Source organism: Bombina bombina, chromosome 3 (assembly GCF_027579735.1).
Source record: "Bombina bombina isolate aBomBom1 chromosome 3, aBomBom1.pri, whole genome shotgun sequence".
In the NCBI taxonomy this organism is placed as follows: Eukaryota; Metazoa; Chordata; class Amphibia; order Anura; family Bombinatoridae; genus Bombina; species Bombina bombina.
In genome coordinates, this window is record NC_069501.1 from 955,171,829 (window position 1) to 955,195,619 (window position 23,791).

Genomic DNA, 23,791 nt, shown 5'->3' on the forward strand with positions numbered 1-23,791 from the left:
AGAATATCCCACAAGTAATGGATGACGCCGTGGACCGGACACACCGTTGGAGAAAGTAATTTATCAGGTAAGCATAAATTCTGTTTTCTTCCTCCTAGTTGCCAAGATTTAAATCCTATGAGTAATGGCTTTTTTTCACAAATGACTCCTTATGCCAATTACATTGTCCAGTCACCCAGAATCAATCTCTGTTTGCCAATCATGTACTTACATATTAGTTAGCAGTGTTACTAATCCTTTGTATTAGGTGCCAAGTAATATGTAAATGAATTGTAAATGAAGTTACATAGACCATGTTCAAGACAAGGAAATATCCTGTAGCACACTATAACGTCTTTCTACTATAATTCTATGACACCTACTGTATGGATGGTGAAACAAAATTACTCCAAAGTAATTTGCAGACCTTCCATCTTCACAAGTTTCTACATGATGGCTATTTTAAGGCCAATGTGCTAGTATATCAAAGTTTCAAGTGTCAGTAGTTTCAGCAATTTCCATTATGAAAGAGCTCAATAAAACCTTTGTGCAGGCTCACATCTTGGAGTTAAAATCTGCACTCTTCCATGGGACTTACTTTGTATTCTTTGTCTTCACCTGTTGAACTACTTTCTGAGGTTTGATTTGATTTTGTTATTTAACCATCTAGACTTCTTGTGACTATTATGCCTGCAAAATTACTTTCTGAATTGAAAGCAAAGTGTATTCAATAGCCACATTTGGCATTCCAAAAAGGGGAAAGTGCTCCTTTGTGCTTTTTCCTAGTTTTTGCGTAAGGTAATCTTAGATCTTTATTCTACCCGAGATATTTTCATACTAGTTAGTAGAGAGGTTGTAAAAGACAAAGTATTGTAATAAAGATAGGAGGCAAATAGTTTGCTTTCCTTTACTGGCCTCCCAACAGCAGTAGATACAAGCATGTATGTAGCACACAAAGATCAACAAATCAGTAACACAGGAGGATGTACTTGAGACATTTCATTTACTTATTTATTTGTTTGTTTAAGTAGGGAAAATATTCTTCTCCTGTCTTTAGTAAAATCTAGATTTTTCAGACATCATGTAAAAGTGACATTGTACACTATTTTTTTCTTTGCATAAATGTTTTTTAGATGATCCATTTATATAGCCCATCTGGTTGTGTTTTTGTAAAAATGTATAGTTTTGCTTATTTTTAAATAACATTGTGCTGATTTTTAGACTCCTAACCAAGCCCCAAAGATTTAGATGTTTACTGATGTATACAGACTTCCTGGTGGTAGGTAGGAATGTAATCCTAAATAATAACGGATTGTGGACTCTCGCCACCATGATAGAAATTAATTTATCAGACAAGTATAAATTATGTGTTTAAAGGGACAGTAAACCTACTAAATGATGTTATATAATTCTGCACATAGTGCAGAATGTAGTCTTTTTGTAGTCTTTTTTTGCTTTAGAAACTTGGCGCTAAACTAATGTTATAGAATTCTGCACCATGTGCAGAATTATATAACATTATTTGGTAGGTTTACTGTCCCTTTAAATGCTATCAAGTTAAATTCTTGAGCTCTGAGTACTGGTCCTCAGTAGTGACAAATAAAATATTTAGATAACTAATCATATTCATATGTTATATTCTGACAGTTAACAGTTTTGCTTTCATAACACTGTCTAGAAACACTGAAATATTTTAAGATTGAAATAGAGTTGTTGGTGTCATTGCATTATTCAACTAAGTGACAGTTTTTTATGATATGCCTTCCGATTCTCATAACTAGGGGAACCTTCATGCTGGTAAATAAATAAAACTAACAAGTAGCATTGGTTTTGTGATGCGTTTCGCTAAGTAAATTGGGAATAAGTTATTGCCTTTGAAAGAGCAGGCCATTTTTATCACTTACATATTTTTGCTTTTTGAAAGTAATAATATATTAGGAAGGACTTATCAACAGAAGCAAGGGTATTTTCTTTTGCTCCATCCTATATTCCGTATGTATGGCTTTGACACAGAAACCATTAGTACACGAATACTATTACCACCAAGTTGCAATAAAAGATTTCTACCTACATTTTATGCCCTTTTCTTTCCGCTTGAGTCATATGCAGGCAATATTTTATTCTGCATATGATGGATTCATAGCAAGCTTCCCATTGTCCTAATCAGAGTCCATTTTCTTTTTCTCTCTCCTAATGGGTCAATAAACTAAAATAAAGAGGCATGGAAGTTAAAATTTAACGTTCATGGTGTGAATAGAAAATACAATTTACTTTTATTTCTCTTGTTAAGTGTATCCAGTCCACGGATCATCCATTACTTATGGGATATTCTCCTTCCCAACAGGAAGTTGCAAGAGGATCACCCACAGCAGAGCTGTTATATAGCTCCTCCCCTAACTGTCATATCCAGTCATTCTCTTGCAAGCCTCAACCAAGATGGAGGTCGTAAGAGGAGTGTGGTGTTTTATACTTAGTTTATTCTTCAATCAAAAGTTTGTTATTTTTAAATGGTGCCGGAGTGTACTGTTTATCTCAGGCAGTATTTAGAAGAAGAATCTGCCTGCGTTTTCTATGATCTTAGCAGAAGTAACTAAGATCCATGGCTGTTCTCACATATTCTGAGGAGTGAGGTAACTTCAGAGAGGGAATGGCGTGCAGGTTTTCCTGCAATAAGGTATGTGCAGTTAATATTTTTCTAGGGATGGAATTTGCTAGAAAATGCTGCTGATACCGAACTAATGTAAGTAAAGCCTTAAATGCAGTGAGAGCTACTGGTATCAGGCTTATTAATAGAGATGCATACTCTTATAAAAATGTAATATAAAACGTTTGCTGGCATGTTTAATCGTTTTTATATGTATTTGGTGATAAAACTTATTGGGGCCTAGTTTTTTTTTTCCACATGGCTGGCTTGAATTTTGCCTAGAAACAGTTTCCTTAGGCTTTCCACTGTTGTAATATGAGTGGGAGGGGCCTATTTTGCGTTTTTTTTGCACAGCAAAAATTACAGACACAGACATCCAGCTTCTTCCTGCATGATCCAGGACATCTCTGGAGGGCTCAAAAGGCTTCAAAGTCGTTTTTGAGGGAGGTAAAAAGCCACAGTAGAGCTGTGGCAGTTGTTGTGACTGTTTAAAAAACAAAACAAACAAAAAAAAAAAGTTTTTGTCTTTTATTATTCCGTTTTGGGTATTAAGGGGTTAATCATCCATTTGCAAGTGGATGCAATGCTCTGCTATCTTGTTACATACACTGTAAAAATTTCGTTAGTGTAACTGCCTTTTTTCACTGTTATTTCAAATTTTGACAAAATTTGTGTTTCTTAAAGGTGCAGTAACGTTTTTTATATTGCTTGTAAACTTGTTTAAAGTGTTTTCCAAGCTTGCTAGTCTCATTGCTAGTCTGTTTAAACATGTCTGATACGGAGGCTGTTTTTGGGAGAAAGGTTCTTCAGGCAGTGGTTCCTTCCGCTTAATCCTGCCTTGTCCCTCCCATCATCCGTGTACTTAGCTTTGGTATTGGTATCCCATAAGTAATGGGTGATTCGTGGACTGGATACACTTAACAAGAGAAAACATAATTTATGCTTACCTGATAAATTTATTTCCCTTGTAGTGTATCCAGTCCACGGCCCGCCCTGTCCTTTTAAGGCAGGTCTAAATTTTAATTAAACTACAGTCACCACTGCACCCTATTGTTTTTCCTTTCTCTGTTTGTTTTCGGTCGAATGACTGGATATGACAGTTAGGGGAGGAGCTATATAGCAGCTCTGCTGTGGGTGATCCTCTTGCAACTTCCTGTTGGGAAGGAGAATATCCCATAAGTAATGGATGATCCGTGGACTGGATACACTACAAGAGAAATACATTTATCAGGTAAGCATAAATTATGTTTTTCAAATGTACCTGTCTATTTAGGTGTCGTTTGCTGAATCTTTGCTTCTTTTCACAAGAACATTGAATGTTTAACATTGTTACAAACGTCGTCGTAAAACCTACTGCCAGATAGGACCTGAGCCTTCCTAGGTATCCTCTCATAGAAAGGAGTTATGTTTCAACAACAAAGAGTTCCTAGAGAAAGATTTGTTTGATAACCAAAGCAAATTGCAACATTTTTTATTTTATTTTTTATTTCCCTGTAAGAAAGGTATAGACGGAAAGCAAAGCCCTCATCAAGACTTCTGTGAGTTAGAAACAAGATTTTGTGCACACCACTAGCTGAATATGACTACTTCAAATGTGAATTATTTTTTTTTATATAATTATCAGCTCTTGTATGTTAACCCGCTGGCACCCTGGCAACTGTGGATTAGGTGAGAGTGCTCTTTTCTAGACTTATATATAAAGGACTGCATCCTTGTACTCTTGCATATCTATGCACTTTTAATCTTTATACAATAAAGCATTTTTTTACTACTATTTTGCCCCTCGATTGCTCAGATAACTGCTCTCGTTATAATTATCAGTCTTGCTTCTTCTTCTTTTTTAAGCATCCTTATTTAGTTCCATATACTGATCTGTGGCATTTTATGATCATGATTTATTTCTGATTTATTTTTGTGGTCGAAACTGGTCTACTGTTCTAAACAATTAAAACCCTCCCCCAAACTAATAAACACAAAATAGCATTCTGAGCATAGTTGTTAAACTTTTTAACCCCTTAACCCAAAATGACTTGTGTGTATGTGTGTGTGTGTATATATATATATTTCTCCAACATAGGTGTGTCCGGTCCACGGCGTCATCCTTACTTGTGGGATATTCTCTTCCCCAACAGGAAATGGCAAAGAGCCCAGCAAAGCTGGTCACATGATCCCTCCTAGGCTCCGCCTACCCCAGTCATTCTCTTTGCCGTTGTACAGGCAACATCTCCACGGAGATGGCTTAGAGTTTTTTAGTGTTTAACTGTAGTTTTTATTATTCAATCAAGAGTTTGTTATTTTAAAATAGTGCTGGTATGTACTATTTACTCAGAAACAGAAAAGAGATGAAGATTTCTGTTTGTATGAGGAAAATGATTTTAGCAACCGTCACTAAAATCCATGGCTGTTCCACACAGGACTGTTGAGAGCAATTAACTTCAGTTGGGGGAACAGTGTGCAGACTTTTGCTGCTTGAGGTATGACACATTCTAACAAGACGATGTAATGCTGGAAGCTGTCATTTTCCCTATGGGATCCGGTAAGCCATGTTTATTACGATCGTAAATAAGGGCTTCAAAAAGGGCTTATTAAGACTGTGGACTTTTTCTGGGCTAAATCGATTCATTATTAACACATATTTAGCCTTGAGGAATCATTTTATCTGGGTATTTTGATATAATAATATCGGCAGGCACTGTTTTAGACACCTTATTCTTTAGGGGCTTTCCCAAAGCATAGGCAGAGCCTCATTTTCGCGCCGGTGTTGCGCACTTGTTTTTGAGAGGCATGGCATGCAGTCGCATGTGAGAGGAGCTCTGATACTTAGAAAAGACTTTCTGAAGGCGTCATTTGGTATCGTATTCCCCTTGGGGCTTGGTTGGGTCTCAGCAAAGCAGATACCAGGGACTGTAAAGGGGTTAAAGTTCAAAACGGCTCCGGTTCCGTTATTTTAAGGGTTAAAGCTTCCAAATTTGGTGTGCAATACTTTTAAGGCTTTAAGACACTGTGGTGAAAATTTGGTGAATTTTGAACAATTCCTTCATGTTTTTTCGCAATTGCAGTAATAAAGTGTGTTCAGTTTAAAATTTAAAGTGACAGTAACGGTTTTATTTTAAAACGTTTTTTGTACTTTGTTATCAAGTTTATGCCTGTTTAACATGTCTGAACTACCAGATAGACTGTGTTCTGAATGTGGGGAAGCCAGAATTCCTATTCATTTAAATAAATGTGATTTATGTGATAATGACAATGATGCCCAAGATGATTCCTCAAGTGAGGGGAGTAAGCATGGTACTGCATCATTCCCTCCTTCGTCTACACGAGTCTTGCCCACTCAGGAGGCCCCTAGTACATCTAGCGCGCCAATACTCCTTACTATGCAACAATTAACGGCTGTAATGGATAATTCTGTCAAAAACATTTTAGCCAAAATGAACCCTTATCAGCGTAAGCGCGACTGCTCTGTTTTAGATACTGAAGAGCATGACGACGCTGATAACAATATTTCTGAAGGGCCCCCAACCCAGTCTGATGGGGCCAGGGAGGTTTTGTCTGAGGGAGAAATTACTGATTCAGGGAACATTTCTCAACAAGCTGAACCTGATGTGATTGCATTTAAATTTAAGTTGGAACATCTCCGCATTCTGCTTAAGGAGGTATTATCCACTCTGGATGATTGTGACAAGTTGGTCATCCCAGAGAAACTATGTAAAATGGACAAGTTCCTAGAGGTGCCGGGGCTCCCAGAAGCTTTTCCTATACCCAAGCGGGTGGCGGACATTGTTAATAAAGAATGGGAAAGGCCCGGTATTCCTTTCGTCCCTCCCCCCATATTTAAAAAATTGTTTCCTATGGTCGACCCCAGAAAGGACTTATGGCAGACAGTCCCCAAGGTCGAGGGAGCGGTTTCCACTTTAAACAAACGCACCACTATACCCATAGAGGATAGTTGTGCTTTCAAAGATCCTATGGATAAAAAATTAGAAGGTTTGCTTAAAAAGATGTTTGTTCAGCAGGGTTACCTTCTACAACCAATTTCATGCATTGTCCCTGTCGCTACAGCCGCATGTTTCTGGTTCGATGAGCTGATAAAGGCGGTCGATAGTGATTCTCCTCCTTATGAGGAGATTATGGACAGAATCAATGCTCTCAAATTGGCTAATTCTTTCACCCTAGACGCCACTTTGCAATTGGCTAGGTTAGCGGCTAAGAATTCTGGGTTTGCTATTGTGGCGCGCAGAGCGCTTTGGTTGAAATCTTGGTCGGCTGATGCGTCTTCCAAGAACAAGCTACTTAACATTCCTTTCAAGGGGAAAACGCTGTTTGGCCCTGACTTGAAAGAGATTATCTCTGATATCACTGGGGGTAAGGGCCACGCCCTTCCTCAGGATCGGCCTTTTAAGGCAAAAAATAAACCTAATTTTCGTCCCTTTCGTAGAAACGGACCAGCCCAAAGTGCTACGTCCTCTAAGCAAGAGGGTAATACTTCTCAAGCCAAGCCAGCTTGGAGACCAATGCAAGGCGGGAACAAGGGTAAGCAGGCCAAGAAACCTGCCACTGCTACCAAGACAGCATGAAATGTTGGCCCCCGATCCGGGACCGGATCTGGTGGGGGGCAGACTCTCTCTCTTCGCTCAGGCTTGGGCAAGAGATGTTCTGGATCCTTGGGCGCTAGAAATAGTCTCCCAAGGTTATCTTCTGGAATTCAAGGGACTTCCCCCAAGGGGGAGGTTCCACAGGTCTCAGTTGTCTTCAGACCATATAAAAAGACAGGCATTCTTACATTGTGTAGAAGACCTGTTAAAAATGGGAGTGATTCATCCTGTTCCATTAAGAGAACAAGGGATAGGGTTCTACTCCAATCTGTTCATAGTTCCCAAAAAAGAGGGAACGTTCAGACCAATCTTAGATCTCAAGATCTTAAACAAGTTTCTCAAGGTTCCATCGTTCAAGATGGAAACCATTCGAACTATTCTTCCTTCCATCCAGGAAGGTCAATTCATGACCACGGTGGATTTAAAGGATGCGTATCTACATATTCCTATCCACAAGGAACATCATCGGTTCCTGAGGTTCGCATTCCTGGACAAACATTACCAGTTCGTGGCGCTTCCTTTCGGATTAGCCACTGCTCCAAGGATTTTCACAAAGGTACTAGGGTCCCTTCTAGCTGTGCTAAGACCAAGGGGCATTGCTGTAGTACCTTACTTGGACGACATTCTAATTCAAGCGTCGTCCCTTCCTCAAGCAAAGGCTCACACGGACATTGTCCTGGCCTTTCTCAGATCTCACGGATGGAAAGTGAACGTGGAAAAGAGTTCTCTATCTCCGTCAACAAGGGTTCCCTTCTTGGGAACAATAATAGACTCCTTAGAAATGAGGATTTTTCTGACAGAGGCCAGAAAAACAAAGCTTCTAGACTCTTGTCGGATACTTCATTCCGTTCCTCTTCCTTCCATAGCTCAGTGCATGGAAGTGATCGGGTTGATGGTAGCGGCAATGGACATAGTTCCTTTTGCGCGCATTCATCTAAGACCATTACAACTGTGCATGCTCAGTCAGTGGAATGGGGACTATACAGACTTGTCTCCGAAGATACAAGTAAATCAGAGGACCAGAGACTCACTCCGTTGGTGGCTGTCCCTGGACAACCTGTCACGAGGGATGACATTCCGCAGACCAGAGTGGGTCATTGTCACGACCGACGCCAGTCTGATGGGCTGGGGCGCGGTCTGGGGATCCCTGAAAGCTCAGGGTCTTTGGTCTCGGGAAGAATCTCTGTTACCGATAAATATTCTGGAACTGAGAGCGATATTCAATGCTCTCAGGGCTTGGCCTCAGCTAGCGAGGGCCAAGTTCATACGGTTTCAATCAGACAACATGACAACTGTTGCGTACATCAACCATCAGGGGGGAACAAGGAGTTCCCTGGCGATGGAAGAAGTGACCAAAATCATTCTATGGGCGGAGTCTCACTCCTGCCACCTGTCTGCTATCCACATCCCAGGAGTGGAAAATTGGGAAGCGGATTTTCTGAGTCGTCAGACATTGCATCCGGGGGAGTGGGAACTCCATCCGGAAATCTTTGCCCAAGTCACTCAGCTGTGGGGCATTCCAGACATGGATCTGATGGCCTCTCGTCAGAACTTCAAAGTTCCTTGCTACGGGTCCAGATCCAGGGATCCCAAGGCGGCTCTAGTGGATGCACTAGTAGCACCTTGGACCTTCAAACTAGCTTATGTGTTCCCGCCGTTTCCTCTCATCCCCAGGCTGGTAGCCAGGATCAATCAGGAGAGGGCGTCGGTGATCTTGATAGCTCCTGCGTGGCCACGCAGGACTTGGTATGCAGATCTGGTGAATATGTCATCGGCTCCACCTTGGAAGCTACCTTTGAGACGAGACCTTCTTGTTCAGGGTCTGTTCGAACATCCGAATCTGGTTTCACTCCAGCTGACTGCTTGGAGATTGAACGCTTGATCTTATCGAAGCGAGGGTTCTCAGATTCTGTTATTGATACTCTTGTTCAGGCCAGAAAGCCTGTAACTAGAAAGATTTACCACAAAATTTGGAAAAAATATATCTGTTGGTGTGAATCTAAAGGATTCCCTTGGGACAAGGTTAAGATTCCTAGGATTCTATCCTTCCTTCAAGAAGGATTGGACAAAGGACTATCTGCAAGTTCCCTGAAGGGACAGATTTCTGCCTTGTCTGTGTTACTTCACAAAAAGCTGGCCGCTGTGCCAGATGTTCAAGCCTTTGTTCAGGCTCTGGTTAGAATTAAGCCTGTTTACAAACCTTTGACTCCTCCTTGGAGTCTCAATTTAGTTCTTTCAGTTCTTCAGGGGGTTCCGTTTGAACCCTTGCATTCCGTTGATATTAAGATATTATCTTGGAAAGTTTTGTTTTTAGTTGCAATTTCTTCTGCTAGAAGAGTTTCAGAATTATCTGCTCTGCAGTGTTCTCCTCCTTATCTGGTGTTCCATGCAGATAAGGTGGTTTTACGTACTAAACCTGGTTTTCTTCCAAAAGTTGTTTCTAATAAAAACATTAACCAGGAGATTATCGTACCTTCTCTGTGTCCGAAACCAGTTTCAAAGAAGGAACGTTTGTTGCACAATTTGGATGTTGTTCGCGCTCTAAAATTCTATTTAGATGCTACAAAGGATTTTAGACAAACATCTTCCTTGTTTGTTGTTTATTCCGGTAAAAGGAGAGGGCAAAAAGCAACTTCTACCTCTCTCTCTTTTTGGATTAAAAGCATCATCAGATTGGCTTATGAGACTGCCGGACGGCAGCCTCCCGAAAGAATCACAGCTCATTCCACTAGGGCTGTGGCTTCCACATGGGCCTTCAAGAACGAGGCTTCTGTTGATCAGATATGTAGGGCAGCGACTTGGTCTTCACTGCACACTTTTACCAAATTTTACAAGTTTGATACTTTTGCTTCTTCTGAGGCTATTTTTGGGAGAAAGGTTTTGCAAGCCGTGGTGCCTTCCATTTAGGTGACCTGATTTGCTCCCTCCCTTCATCCGTGTCCTAAAGCTTTGGTATTGGTTCCCACAAGTAAGGATGACGCCGTGGACCGGACACACCTATGTTGGAGAAAACAGAATTTATGTTTACCTGATAAATTACTTTCTCCAACGGTGTGTCCGGTCCACGGCCCGCCCTGGTTTTTTTAATCAGGTCTGATAATTTATTTTCTTTAGCTACAGTCACCACGGTACCATATGGTTTCTCCTATGCAAATATTCCTCCTTAACGTCGGTCGAATGACTGGGGTAGGCGGAGCCTAGGAGGGATCATGTGACCAGCTTTGCTGGGCTCTTTGCCATTTCCTGTTGGGGAAGAGAATATCCCACAAGTAAGGATGACGCCGTGGACCGGACACACCGTTGGAGAAAGTAATTTATCAGGTAAACATAAATTCTGTTATATATATATATATATATATATATATATATATATACACACACACACGTCACGCAGTACTTTGCCTATCATACCTCATGACGTGTATATATACCTCCGAGCTGCAGATAGCCGGAGCTCCAGGCAACAGCTACAGAAAAAAAGTGGAGTGGGGGGCCCTAGACAATGATCGTTGGAGGGAGAGGTGGAGGAAATATTACACTACAGAAAATGTTAAAAATTAAAAAAATACCAAAAAAATATGTATTTTATTTGTTGTGGTAGACAGCTGCCAGTACTAAAGATGGCCGCAAGCAGTGGGAGGGTTAGAGAGCTATTTGGAGGGAACATGGAGGGTGGGAGGGTTGAGGAGGATCACTATACTGCAGAAAAAATCTAAATAAATGAAATAATAATTAAACAAACAAACCTAAACTGCATACTGGCAGACTGTCTATCACTACCTAAGACGGTGGTGACCAGTAGACGGTGAGGGAGGTAAGAGAGCTGTTTGGGAGGGATCAGGGGATGGGAGGTATAAGGTAGGAGGGTAATCTCTACACTAAAGCTAAAATTAACCTTACAAGCTACCCGATTAACGCCTTAACTCGGCTTTATGCAGAATCAAGCTGGTTATTAAGCCACCATCTCCTTCTTGGAGTTTGAATTTGGTTTTAAATTTTTTGCAACATCCTCCTTTTGAACCTATGCATAAGCTGGATATCAAGCTTCCTTCTTGGAAGGTTCTCTTCTTGTTGGCTATTTATTCAGCTTGTAGAGTGTCTCAATTATCACTTTGCTGGGAGTTTCCTTATTTGGTTTTTCACCAGGATAAGGCTGTTTTAAAGCCAAAATCTGGTTTTCTTCCTAAGGTAGTGTCTACTGAAAATACCAATCAGGAAATAGTTGTCCATTCCTTATGTCCTAATCCAAAATCTCCACAGGAAAGGTTATTGCTTAACTTAGATGTAATTAGGGCATTAAAATTTTATCTTCAGTCTTCTATTTTATTAATTTTGTTTTCAGGTAAACACAAAGGTTCTGTTTAAAGATTATCATTCGTAGGCCAAGATCCACCGGTCAAAATTACTGCTCGTTTCACTCATTCAGTGGCTACCTTTTGAGCGTTCAAGAATGAGGCCTCTTTCGAAAAAAATTGCAAAGCTTTGACTAAGGGGCCGATTACTAAGCTGCGGATGCAGCTGTTTCTGTGTGAGCCTTTAGGCTCGTCTGAAACTTAAGAAGCAGCAGTCGTAAGACCACTGCTCCTTAACTCATCCATCACCTGAGGCGGCAGACAGCAATCATCCTGATCGGATATGATCGGGATGATTGACACCACCTGCTAGCGGCCGATTGGCAACGAATCTGCTGGGGGCGGCATTGCACAAGCATTTCACAAGGAATGCTTGTGCAATGATAAAATGCTACAGTGAAGTATGTCCGCCCGCATCTTAATAAATCGGCCCCTTAGTCTTCTCTTCACACGTTTACAAAATTCTATAATTTCAATATTTTTGCCTCATCAGAGGCTGCTTTTGGAAGAAAGTTTTTTAGGGCTGTGGTGCCTAGTAATTAGGTGTCTGCCTTACCTTTCCCGTCCATTGATTTCGTGGACTTGTCAGCCTTGGTTATTGGTTCCCAAGTGTAAGTATTGTGGACTCTCACTACCATTAGAAAGAAAACACAATTTATTCTTACCTGATAAATTAACATGTTTCTTGGTAGTGAGAGTCCACGAACCCACCCGAACATTGTGGTACATAGTTTCGGCACCTCTTTGCCCCACTGCCTGTCTTACTTTCTTCTTTACTTGGCTCTAGGTACTACTGAGAGGGAAGGAGAAGTAAGAGGTATATATGAAAGCTCTGGTAGGGTGTCTTTGCCTCCTCCTGGTGGCCAAATGATATAAGGATTGTGGACTCACTGCCAAGAATGACATTCATTTATCAGTTAAGAATAAATTATATTTTTAAACAACTTTCCAATTTTCTTCTATTATCAAATCTGTTTCATTCCTTTAATATCCTTTGCTGAAGGAGGCAACAATGCACAACTCTAGCTAGTTGACCACATCTAGTGAGCCAATCACAAGAGACAAATGTGTGCAGGCACCAATAACCAGCTAGCTCCCACTAGTGTAGGATATTTAAATATTTTTTAACAATGGATACTATTTACATATTTTTTTAACAATGGATACCAAGAGAACAAAGTACATTTGAAAATAGAAGTGAATTAAAAGTATCTTAAAAAATCATGCTGTATCTGAGTCATGCAAGTTTGTTTGACTTTGCTATCACTTTAAAGGGCATTTACATTGTTCCTGTTGCATGCTGGATTTTGATCCATAGATATCTGCAATAAGTGCTTTAGAAAATATCCAAAATAAACCTAAATGTGCACATACATACTTTTCTGTATGTCTGTCCGCTGTTGAGTATTTTTTTTTTTCTTTTCAAAAGGGTTATTATTGCAAATGGCCAAAGTTTGTGTTTTGTGGATTATTTTATGTTACAAAACAGGTTTTGGGATGTTACATAGAGGTGTTTAATTCGCTAAAGGAGCATGGAAGAAAAAGAAACATGCAATCATTTATTGCTTTTCAATAATCTGGGCATTCTTTCGATACTCATATGATATGTCTGATTTCTTTGTAAAATGTTTACAGCCTTTAAAAGACTGTTAAAGTAATCTAAACTGTCTAGAAAATGATTTTGGTACAAAAATATACAAATAATTGATTTTTTACAGAATACAGTGAGTAATTTAATTTATAGGTAATTAAATATTACCTATAAATTAAATTACCCACTGTCAAGGCAGACTGCTCCCTAGACCTGTCACCTGTCAAGGCAGACTGCTCCCTAGACCTGTCACCTGTCAAGGCAGACTGCTCCCTAGACCTGTCATTAACTTAGACTGTGCTCCCTAGACCTGTCATTAACTTAGACTGTGCTCCCTAGACCTGTCCATCAGATCAGACTGTGCTGCATAGACCTGTCCATCAAATCGGATTGGGCTCTCTAGACCTGTCCATCAAATCGGATTGGGCTCTCTAGACCTGTCCATCAAATCAGATTGAGCTCTCTAGACCTGTCTATCTAATCGGACTGGGCTGTCTAGACCTGTCCATCTAATCATACTGAGCTCCCTAGACCTGTCAGACTGGCCTCTGTAGGCTGCTCGTTGCCTTTGATTAGGAGTAGCCAAGGGGCATGCTTCTGGGCAAACACAGTCTCTGATTGGCTATATAAAAAATAAGTGGAAATATATTTGAACAAGCCTCTAGTTGAGAACAATCAGACTCCTGTGTGCAGGCAGATTTTGCAAAAGAAACTTTCAATAATTTTAAACCAGACTGGTTAAAATTTAGATTATTCCTATTTCACCACTGTGTTAAATAGAGGTGGCATATTTTATGAGTTTAATATTACTTTAAATTACAATGTGTTATATTTTAAAAAAATGACCATTTATTAGTGTTTTTTGAAATAAAGATATCAGCAAGGAGGACAGCTTGATGCACTGCAGGCAGATTTCTTGTATGGTGGTGTCTGTATGTCCAGGCGACCTGCTAAATACTGTATGCTCTTAGTTGTAATTGCCCTGAGACCCTAAGATCAAGGGATGTGTTACCCAAGTTGTCCTGACACCCAGGTTTAACATCACAGTGTTAAAGGGACAGTCTACTCCAGAATTTTTATTGTTTAAAAAGGTATATAATCCCTTTATTACCCATTCCCTAGTTTTGTATAACAAACACAGTTATATTAATACACTTTATACCTCTGTGTTTACCTTGTATCTAAGCCTCTGCAGACTCCCTCTTATCCCAGTTCTTTTGACAGACATGCATTTTAGCCAATCAGTGCTGACTCATAAGTAACTCAATGGGAGTGATCATAATGTTATCTATATGACACAGATGAACTAGCTCTGTCTAGCTGTAAATGCCCTGTTATAAGAGGCGGACTTCAAGGGCTTAGAAATTAGCATATGAGCCTAAATAGGTTTAGCTTTCAACAAAGAATACCAGAAGAACAAAGAAAATGTGATGCTAAAAGTAAATGGGAAAGTTGCTTAAAATTGCATTTCCTATCTGAATCGTGAAAGTTTAATTTTTACTAGACTGTCCCTTTAAACATAGTGAAGTGCTTTTTTTTTGTTACGAAAGGTTGTGCTAGAAAAATACATTTCTAACTTAATTTTCTTTTTCTTTGTTCAGAGCACATTTTTGTGGTTTTGCTAATGACCCAGATGATTTCCCACCAACAGTCTTTTTTCTTTAATTTTCTTTTTTCCTTTTCTTTTGTGCATATAACCTGCATTAAGTTTTGTAAAATATTTGTTATGCATACAAAATTCCTATTTTTTTATTTTTTTTTTAAGTCTGGTGAAGACTGTCCCTTTAATTTCGTTATTTCCCTGATCTTATTACTTTAATATCGGCTTACTGTACAAGAACAATACCATTATGTATCAGACTGCATCTACTTTTAGACACAATAAAAAGCCCGCTTTACATCGCCATGCATACAAAATTCCTATTTTGATAAACTGCTCTGATATTATAAAAAAAACAAATGGTTGTAATTTCTAATTTGCATTCATAGATTTATCATCAATTCTTAAAAATAACCGGACCTCTGGCCAATAATCTTTTAGACAGTCTGCTCATATCTATATACACTTTTCCATCTCTCAAAAAAAAGTTTGGTTGCTCATTATGTTTATGTACAGTATAGTGATATCATATAATATAATACATTTATGCTAGTTCTGGGACTTACACATTTAGATGACAAAATTTCGTTAAGTCAACTTTGAGTTATTTATATATATATATATATATATATATATATATATATATATATATATGTATATATGTATATATGTATATATATATATATATATATATATATAATTTCCAGAGTCCCATAAATCTCTTAAGTCACAATATAAATATATTTTTTATCAGTTTTCCACAAGTGGATATAGCATCAATAAGACCTCATTTCATAAAGTTTGTAGCTAGAATTTAGTCATTAACAAGTTAGCCAATAAGTGTTATCTGACTTTTTTTTTCTTTGCAAATAACAATTAATCTTTATTTTTTACAGTGCATCGTAGTACATGTTTGTACTATATCACCCTAAAAATTATTTTGTGAATCATGCAGTGAAACGCTCTAATATTTATTAATTCATGCACAGAAAAATAGTTATCTAAGTAGTCTTTCGTTATTATATCAGTTTCTGTAGTCTATACAGCATTGCTACACCTTCTATTAAATACCAATATCACTTATTATTATCATCATCATCAATTTGAGTGAAAAAAAGCATGCTCTAAAAAACAAGTATTCATTATTGGGATGACACTAATTGCAGACTGTCTTAAAAGATGAAGGGTTTCACAGTATATATATTTCTTCATTCTTTCAAAGCGGAGACCTGGTGCTTTAAAACGTTGCTAGCTCAGATTTCTGTAGAGACCTGCTTGCTTGGCTTTATTTACCTAAGCTGGAAAAATACATGTGTACGACTCTTGCACGTGCATAAAAAGATCAGCCCTATTATATAGGAGAATAAGAGCAGTAAATGACCTGTAATTATTCATATTGGCAGCATAACACTATTTTATTTACAATGATGTCTTTTGGAAATCACTAGTTTGTTTTTAAACAAAGAGTAGTGTTTTGTGCAGCATATGAGTAAGTCGGGAGTTAAACGTCATTGTAGGTGAAATGTACATACCATTGGCTCACATTTATTCATTGTCAGTGAAGCACTTTTCTATTTGTAAGGTAACATTTTGCAAGGCAGGGAGCTGCAGTTTAATGAGCGTTGGCTGCAGGCTCTACCTCATTGTTTAATGAAGGAAATAATTACTTGATGAAATGAAGTGCATCGCTCTGAACAATTGACCCCTTTGAACCATCCAGACTTGTCAGCAGCCGAAAGCCACATTTTAGAGCCATCATAATGGCTTCAAATTTAAGAGTATCCAAGGTGCACACAAACGTATTGTCTTCCTTGAGTACAAGCCTTGTGCCGTTTTCTGATTTGATGAAATATTTGAATTGAATTACATTTGAAGAAATGCTGAACTCTTCTGGAAACCCATCCAGCCTGCTTTTAGAAACCAGCACAATGCGAGCTTTAATTTTTGCTATGAAGTCAGGGGCATTGCAAAAGATTCTCAGACCCTGTGAGCGATCATGATTATCTGTTATTTCCAGGAAAGTTGTTTCTCGTGCAGCCTGCTGCTCTCTCTCCCACCTGACTCTGACAGCTTCAGTCAATGCCTTGAGCTTAAAAAAATCTGCCTCTTGTGCCAAAAGGTTATTTTCTTGGAAGCCCTCAGGTAATAAGAGTTCTCCATTTCGCAGAAAGTTCAGAACATGTCTAAACAGTAGCCCATCTCTGTCAATGAAGTAATGTCCATCTGCATCAATTGGACAAAAGATCTTCCTGTTTACCACACTTTCAAGGTATGAGTCTGGATACTTGGACAGTGTCTGTTTTTGTGAGATATACAGATATCCACCAACATTGAGGGTGACAAGAGCCGTTTTGCAGTTTGTACTTTGATCTCCGTCTTGTAAATTGTGGCATTTGTCCTCACTTTCCTTTTCCCTTCTGTTTATTTTGCGTTCCATTCTGAGCAACAGCTTATTACGAAAGCTATCTGGCCTTGCTCTTGTTTGGTTTCAAAGAAAAATAAAAAAGAGCCGTATTCAGCACTGCCACGATGATGGAATGAAAATGCTGCCAGCATCGCATGAGCTGTCAGCTCAGTTTTGCAGTAGGTGGCGTATGAGCTATGCAAACAGAAAGATCTCAGCAATACAGCTGGGGGGAAAAAACCATTTGCATTTAACTGTCTATGGGAATGTGTGAACACTTTAAGGTACTTGACATCATTTTAAAGACCACATTTGCTTTAATCAGCAAGTTGTATAATGATGAATACAAAGCAGTTCTTAATTGTAATTACTTTATAAACTAGCTCTTTATTCCAAATGTGAAAAGAAGTGTTTGCTTCTACTTATTATAGTTGGTTCTCAACAAGTGAATAACAGTATTTATTGCATCCTGATTGGCCATCAGTTGTTTCCTTTGGGCAGAGTCTCCTACTGAAACAGATGTTCGGTTTTTCTTTGAGCTAATGATCAGCTAACAAATGATCAATTAGTATAGATCAGTGTTTTTCAACTCCTATCCTTAAGGCACACCAAATGGTCTAGAGCTTCATGATATCTGAACGAGAGCACAGGTGGAATAATCTACTGATGCGCAAGAGCAGGATAGGAACCTTGATTATTGATATAGCTGATTGTTTCAACTGCGATAGATATCATGAATATCTAGCCCATTGGTGTGCCCTGAGGACTGGAGTTGGAAAACACTGGTATAGACTGGTATAGAATATTTCTGAAATATCTAGAATGTTTTTTTTAACCAGTGATGCAAACCTAAACAATTTTTTTTTGATTATTCACAAACTTGATAAACTCTAATAGTCAATGTAGAGATTATTACACATGTATGCATCCTGTCCATTTGGCAGACTTTTAATATTTCTATTTTTTTATGATTAGTGTCAGACTTTTAATGTCCTAAATCCAGTTACAATAATACAATTTTAGCAGTTGGCTCTATGCAGATAATTAAACCAGCTATATTATATTACCCAAGGCTCATGGAATATATTAAACATGCACAAAATGACTTCATTCACTTCCCCAGTTAGGAATAAATGAAGCATTAAATGATATTTATTTAATGTATAGATATGGTTTCAAGTGGGAGGATGGTTGAGTTTATTACATACTGCTAAATTATTAAATGTATGTCACTTTATGCAACTTGAGTTTAAATCTACACAGCATGCACATATAGCTTCCCTAGTGCACTGCTTCTGTTGCTACCAGACAATGCTGCGTGTTATTGCTTAACAATGTATTGCAGCCCTCTTTTTCAGTCATGGGGTTAAACATTATCTGTGAGAAAGATGTTTCTGCTCCGTTATCTAAACTGAACCATATCAGAGCAAGCTACTGCATCCTGATTTGTTTCTATACCATGTGATGATGAGATGCATACTATAGTGAATCTATTTTTCTATAGCAATTATCACACTATAACCTTTGCCACAGTGCTAATGTGGGGCACACCGAGAAGGCGACTCAAATGCATATTTATACATTTTTTTTTCTTCTTCAATAATTTGATTCAAAACCACTATATATCGTGATGGGTATTGCAAATGTATATTTTGGACTAAAAGTTAAATGAGTCTGATCTTAAAAAAAGCATAGTTAAAGGGACAGTCAACACCAGAATGTTTGATGTTTAAAAAGAAAGCTTGTCCCTTTATTACCCATTCCCTAGTTTTACATAACAAACACTGTTATAGAAATACACTTTTCTCCAACATAGGTGTGTCCGGTCCACGGCGTCATCCTTACTTGTGGGATATTCTCTTCCCCAACAGGAAATGGCAAAGAGCCCAGCAAAGCTGGTCACATGATCCCTCCTAGGCTCCGCCTTCCCCAGTCATTATCTTTGCCGTTGTACAGGCAACATCTCCACGGAGATGGCTTAGAGTTTTTTGGTGTTTAACTGTAGTTTTTATTATTCAATCAAGAGTTTGTTATTTTAAAATAGTGCTGGTATGTACTATTTACTCTGAAACAGAAAAGAGATGAAGATTTCTGTTTGTAAGAGGAAAATGATTTTAGCAACCGTTACTAAAATCGATAGCTGTTTCCACACAGGACTGTTGAGAGGAATTAACTTCAGTTGGGGGAAACAGTGAGCAGACTTTTGCTGCTTGAGGTATGACACATTTCTAACAAGACGATGTAATGCTGGAAGCTGTCATTTTCCCTATGGGATCCGGTAAGCCATTTTTATTACATAAAGAAAAAAAGGGCTTCACAAGGGCTTTTAAGACTGTAGACATTTTCTGGGCTAAAACGATTTATATATAAGCATATTTTATACCCCATAGCCTTGAGGAATTATTTTAATCTTGGGAACTATGTAAAATAACCGGCAGGCACTGTATTGGACACCTTATTCTCTAGGGGCTTTCCCTAATCATAGGCAGAGTCTCATTTTCGCGCCTCTATTGCGCACTTGTTTTTGGGAAGCATGACATGCAGATGCATGTGTGAGGAGCTCTGATACATAGAAAAGACTTTCTGAAGGCGTCATTTGGTATCGTATTCCCCTTTGGGCTTGGTTGGGTCTCAGCAAAGCAGATACCAGGGACTGTAAAGGGGTTAAATATAAAAACGGCTCCGGTTCCGTTATTTTAAGGGTTAAAGTTTCCAAATTTGGTGTGCAATACTCTTAAGGCTTTAAGACACTGTGGTGAAATTTTGGTGAATTTTGAACAATTCCTTCATACTTTTTCACATTTGCAGTAATAAAGTGTGTTCAGTTTAAAATTTAAAGTGACAGTAACGGTTTTATTTTAAAACGTTTTTTGTACTTTGTTATCAAGTTTATGCCTGTTTAACATGTCTGAACTACCAGATAGACTGTGTTCTGTATGTGGGGAAGCCAAGGTTCCTTCTCATTTAAATAGATGTGATTTATGTGACACAAAATTTAGAGAAAATGATGCCCAAGATGATTCCTCAAGTGAGGGGAGTAAGCATGGTACTGCATCATCCCCTCCTTCGTCTACGCCAGTCTTGCCCACACAGGAGGCCCCTAGTACATCTAGTGCGCCAATACTCCTTACTATGCAACAATTAACGGCTGTAATGGATAATTCTATCAAAAACATTTTAGCCAAAATGCCCACTTATCAGCGAAAGCGTGACTGCTCTGTTTTAGAAAATACTGAAGAGCATGAGGACGCTGATGATATTGGTTCTGAAGTGCCCCTACACCAGTCTGAGGGGGCCAGGGAGGTTTTGTCTGAGGGAGAAATTTCAGATTCAGGGAAAATTTCTCAACAAGCTGAACCTGATGTGATTACATTTAAATTTAAATTGGAACATCTCCGCGCTCTGCTTAAGGAGGTGTTATCTACTCTGGATGATTGTGAGAATTTGGTCATTCCAGAGAAATTATGTAAAATGGACAAGTTCCTAGAGGTCCCGGGGCCCCCCGAAGCTTTTCCTATACCCAAGCGGGTGGCGGACATTGTAAATAAAGAATGGGAAAGGCCCGGTATACCTTTCGTCCCTCCCCCCATATTTAAAAAATTGTTTCCTATGGTCGACCCCAGAAAGGACTTATGGCAGACAGTCCCCAAGGTCGAGGGGGCGGTTTCTACTCTAAACAAACGCACCACTATACCCATAGAAGATAGTTGTGCTTTCAAAGATCCTATGGATAAAAAATTAGAAGGTTTGCTTAAAAAGATGTTTGTTCAGCAAGGTTACCTTCTACAACCAATTTCATGCATTGTTCCTGTCACTACAGCAGCGTGTTTCTGGTTCGATGAACTAGAAAAGGCGCTCAATAATAATTCTTCTTCTTATGAGGAGATTATGGACAGAATTCATGCTCTCAAATTGGCTAATTCTTTCACCCTAGACGCCACTTTGCAATTGGCTAGGTTAGCGGCGAAAAATTCTGGTTTTGCTATTGTGGCGCGCAGAGCGCTTTGGCTAAAATCTTGGTCAGTGGATGCGTCTTCCAAGAACAAATTGCTTAACATTCCTTTCAAGGGGAAAACGCTGTTTGGCCCTGACTTGAAAGAGATTATCTCTGATATCACTGGGGGCAAGGGCCACGCCCTTCCTCAGGATAGGTCTTTCAAAGCCAAAAATAAACCTAATTTTCGTCCCTTTCGCAGAAACGGACCAGCCCCAAGTGCTACGTCCTCTAAGCAAGAGGGTAATACTTCTCAAGCCAAGCCAGCCTGGAGGCCAATGCAAGGCTGGAACAAAGGAAAGCAGGCCAAGAAACCTGCCACTGCTACCAAGACAGCATGAGATGTTGGCCCCCGATCCGGGACCGGATCTGGTGGGGGGCAGACTCTCTCTCTTCGCTCAGGCTTGGGCAAGAGATGTTCTGGATCCTTGGGCACTAGAAATAGTCTCCCAAGGTTATCTTCTGGAATTCAAGGGGCTTCCCCCAAGGGGGAGGTTCCACAGGTCTCAATTGTCTTCAGACCACATAAAAAAACAGGCATTCTTACATTGTGTAGAAGACCTGTTAAAAATGGGAGTGATTCATCCTGTTCCATTAGGAGAACAAGGGATGGGGTTCTACTCCAATCTGTTCATAGTTCCCAAAAAAGAGGGAACATTCAGACCAATCTTAGATCTCAAGATCCTAAACAAGTTTGTCAAGGTTCCATCGTTCAAAATGGAAACCATTCGAACAATTCTTCCTTCCATCCAGGAAGGTCAATTCATGACCACGGTGGATTTAAAGGATGCGTATCTACATATTCCTATCCACAAGGAACATCATCGGTTCCTAAGGTTCACATTCCTGGACAAGCATTACCAGTTTGTGGCACTTCCGTTCGGATTAGCCACTGCTCCAAGAATTTTCACAAAGGTAATAGGGTCCCTTCTAGCGGTGCTAAGACCAAGGGGCATTGCAGTAGTACCTTACTTGGACGACATTCTGATTCAAGCGTCGTCCCTTCCACAAGCAAAGGCTCACACGGACATTGTCCTGGCCTTTCTCAGATCTCACGGGTGGAAAGTGAACGTAGAAAAAAGTTCTCTATCTCCGTCAACAAGGGTTCCCTTCTTGGGAACAATAATAGACTCCTTAGAAATGAGGATTTTTCTGACAGAGGCCAGAAAATCAAAACTTCTAAACTCTTGTCAAATACTTCATTCTGTTCCTCTTCCTTCCATAGCGCAGTGCATGGAAGTAATAGGTTTGATGGTAGCGGCAATGGACATAGTCCCTTTTGCGCGAATTCATCTAAGACCATTACAACTGTGCATGCTCAGTCAGTGGAATGGGGACGATACAAGTAGATCAGAGGACCAGAGATTCACTCCGTTGGTGGCTGTCCCTGGACAACCTGTCACAGGGGATGAGCTTCCGCAGACCAGAGTGGGTCATTGTCACGACCGACGCCAGTCTGGTGGGCTGGGGCGCGGTCTGGGGACCCCTGAAAGCTCAGGGTCTTTGGTCTCGGGAAGAATCTCTTCTCCCGATAAATATTCTGGAACTGAGAGCGATATTCAATGCTCTCAAGGCTTGGCCTCAGCTAGCAAAGGCCAAGTTCATACGGTTTCAATCAGACAACATGACGACTGTTGCGTACATCAACCATCAGGGGGGAACAAGGAGTTCCCTGGCGATGGAAGAAGTGACCAAAATCTTTCAATGGGCGGAGACTCACTCCTGCCACTTGTCTGCAATCCACATCCCAGGAGTGGAAAATTGGGAAGCGGATTTTCTGAGTCGTCAGACATTTCATCCGGGGGAGTGGGAACTCCATCCGGAAATCTTTGCCCAAATTACTCAATTGTGGGGCATTCCAGACATGGATCTGATGGCCTCTCATCAGAACTTCAAGGTTCCTTGCTACGGGTCCAGATCCAGGGATCCCAAGGCGACTCTAGTAGATGCACTAGTAGCACCTTGGACCTTCAAACTAGCTTATGTATTCCCGCCGTTTCCTCTCATCCCCAGGCTGGTAGCCAGGATCAATCAGGAGAGGGCATCGGTGATCTTGATAGCTCCTGCGTGGCCACGCAGGACTTGGTATGCAGACCTGGTGAATATGTCATCGGCTCCACCATGGAAGCTACCTTTGAGACGAGACCTTCTTGTTCAAGGTCCGTTCGAACATCCGAATCTGGTCTCACTCCAACTGACTGCTTGGAGATTGAACGCTTGATCTTATCAAAGCGAGGGTTCTCAGATTCTGTCATTGATACTCTTGTTCAGGCCAGAAAGCCTGTAACTAGAAAAATCTACCACAAAATATGGAAAAAATATATCTGTGGGTGTGAATCTAAAGGATTCCCTTGGGACAAGGTAAAAATTCCTAAGATTCTATCCTTTCTTCAAGAAGGTTTGGAGAAAGGATTATCTGCAAGTTCTTTGAAGGGACAGATTTCTGCCTTGTCTGTGTTACTTCACAAAAAGCTGGCAGCTGTGCCAGATGTTCAAGCCTTTGTTCAGGCTCTGGTTAGAATCAAGCCTGTTTACAAACCTTTGACTCCTCCCTGGAGTCTCAATTTAGTTCTTTCAGTTCTTCAGGGGGTTCCGTTTGAACCCTTACATTCCGTTGATATTAAGTTATTATCTT

The 23,791-nt window shown here is 39.8% G+C and overlaps 1 protein-coding gene across 1 annotated transcript; it reads right to left on the reverse strand.

The window, feature by feature from the left end:
• Nucleotides 1-15,711: 15,711 nt before the first annotated feature.
• KCTD4 (potassium channel tetramerization domain containing 4) lies at nucleotides 15,712-17,220 on the reverse strand. The gene has a single exon (XM_053707995.1). It carries the CDS (start codon nucleotides 17,193-17,195, stop codon nucleotides 16,422-16,424), a length of 774 nt encoding a protein of 257 aa, XP_053563970.1. The 5' UTR covers nucleotides 17,196-17,220; the 3' UTR covers nucleotides 15,712-16,421.
• Between the last annotated feature and the right edge of the window lie 6,571 nt (nucleotides 17,221-23,791).

What these genes read in the sequence shown, in the direction of transcription:
- KCTD4 (XM_053707995.1), bottom strand. Translation starts at nt 17,195, where the DNA reads ATGGAACGCAAAATAAACAGAAGGGAAAAGGAAAGTGAGGACAAATGC.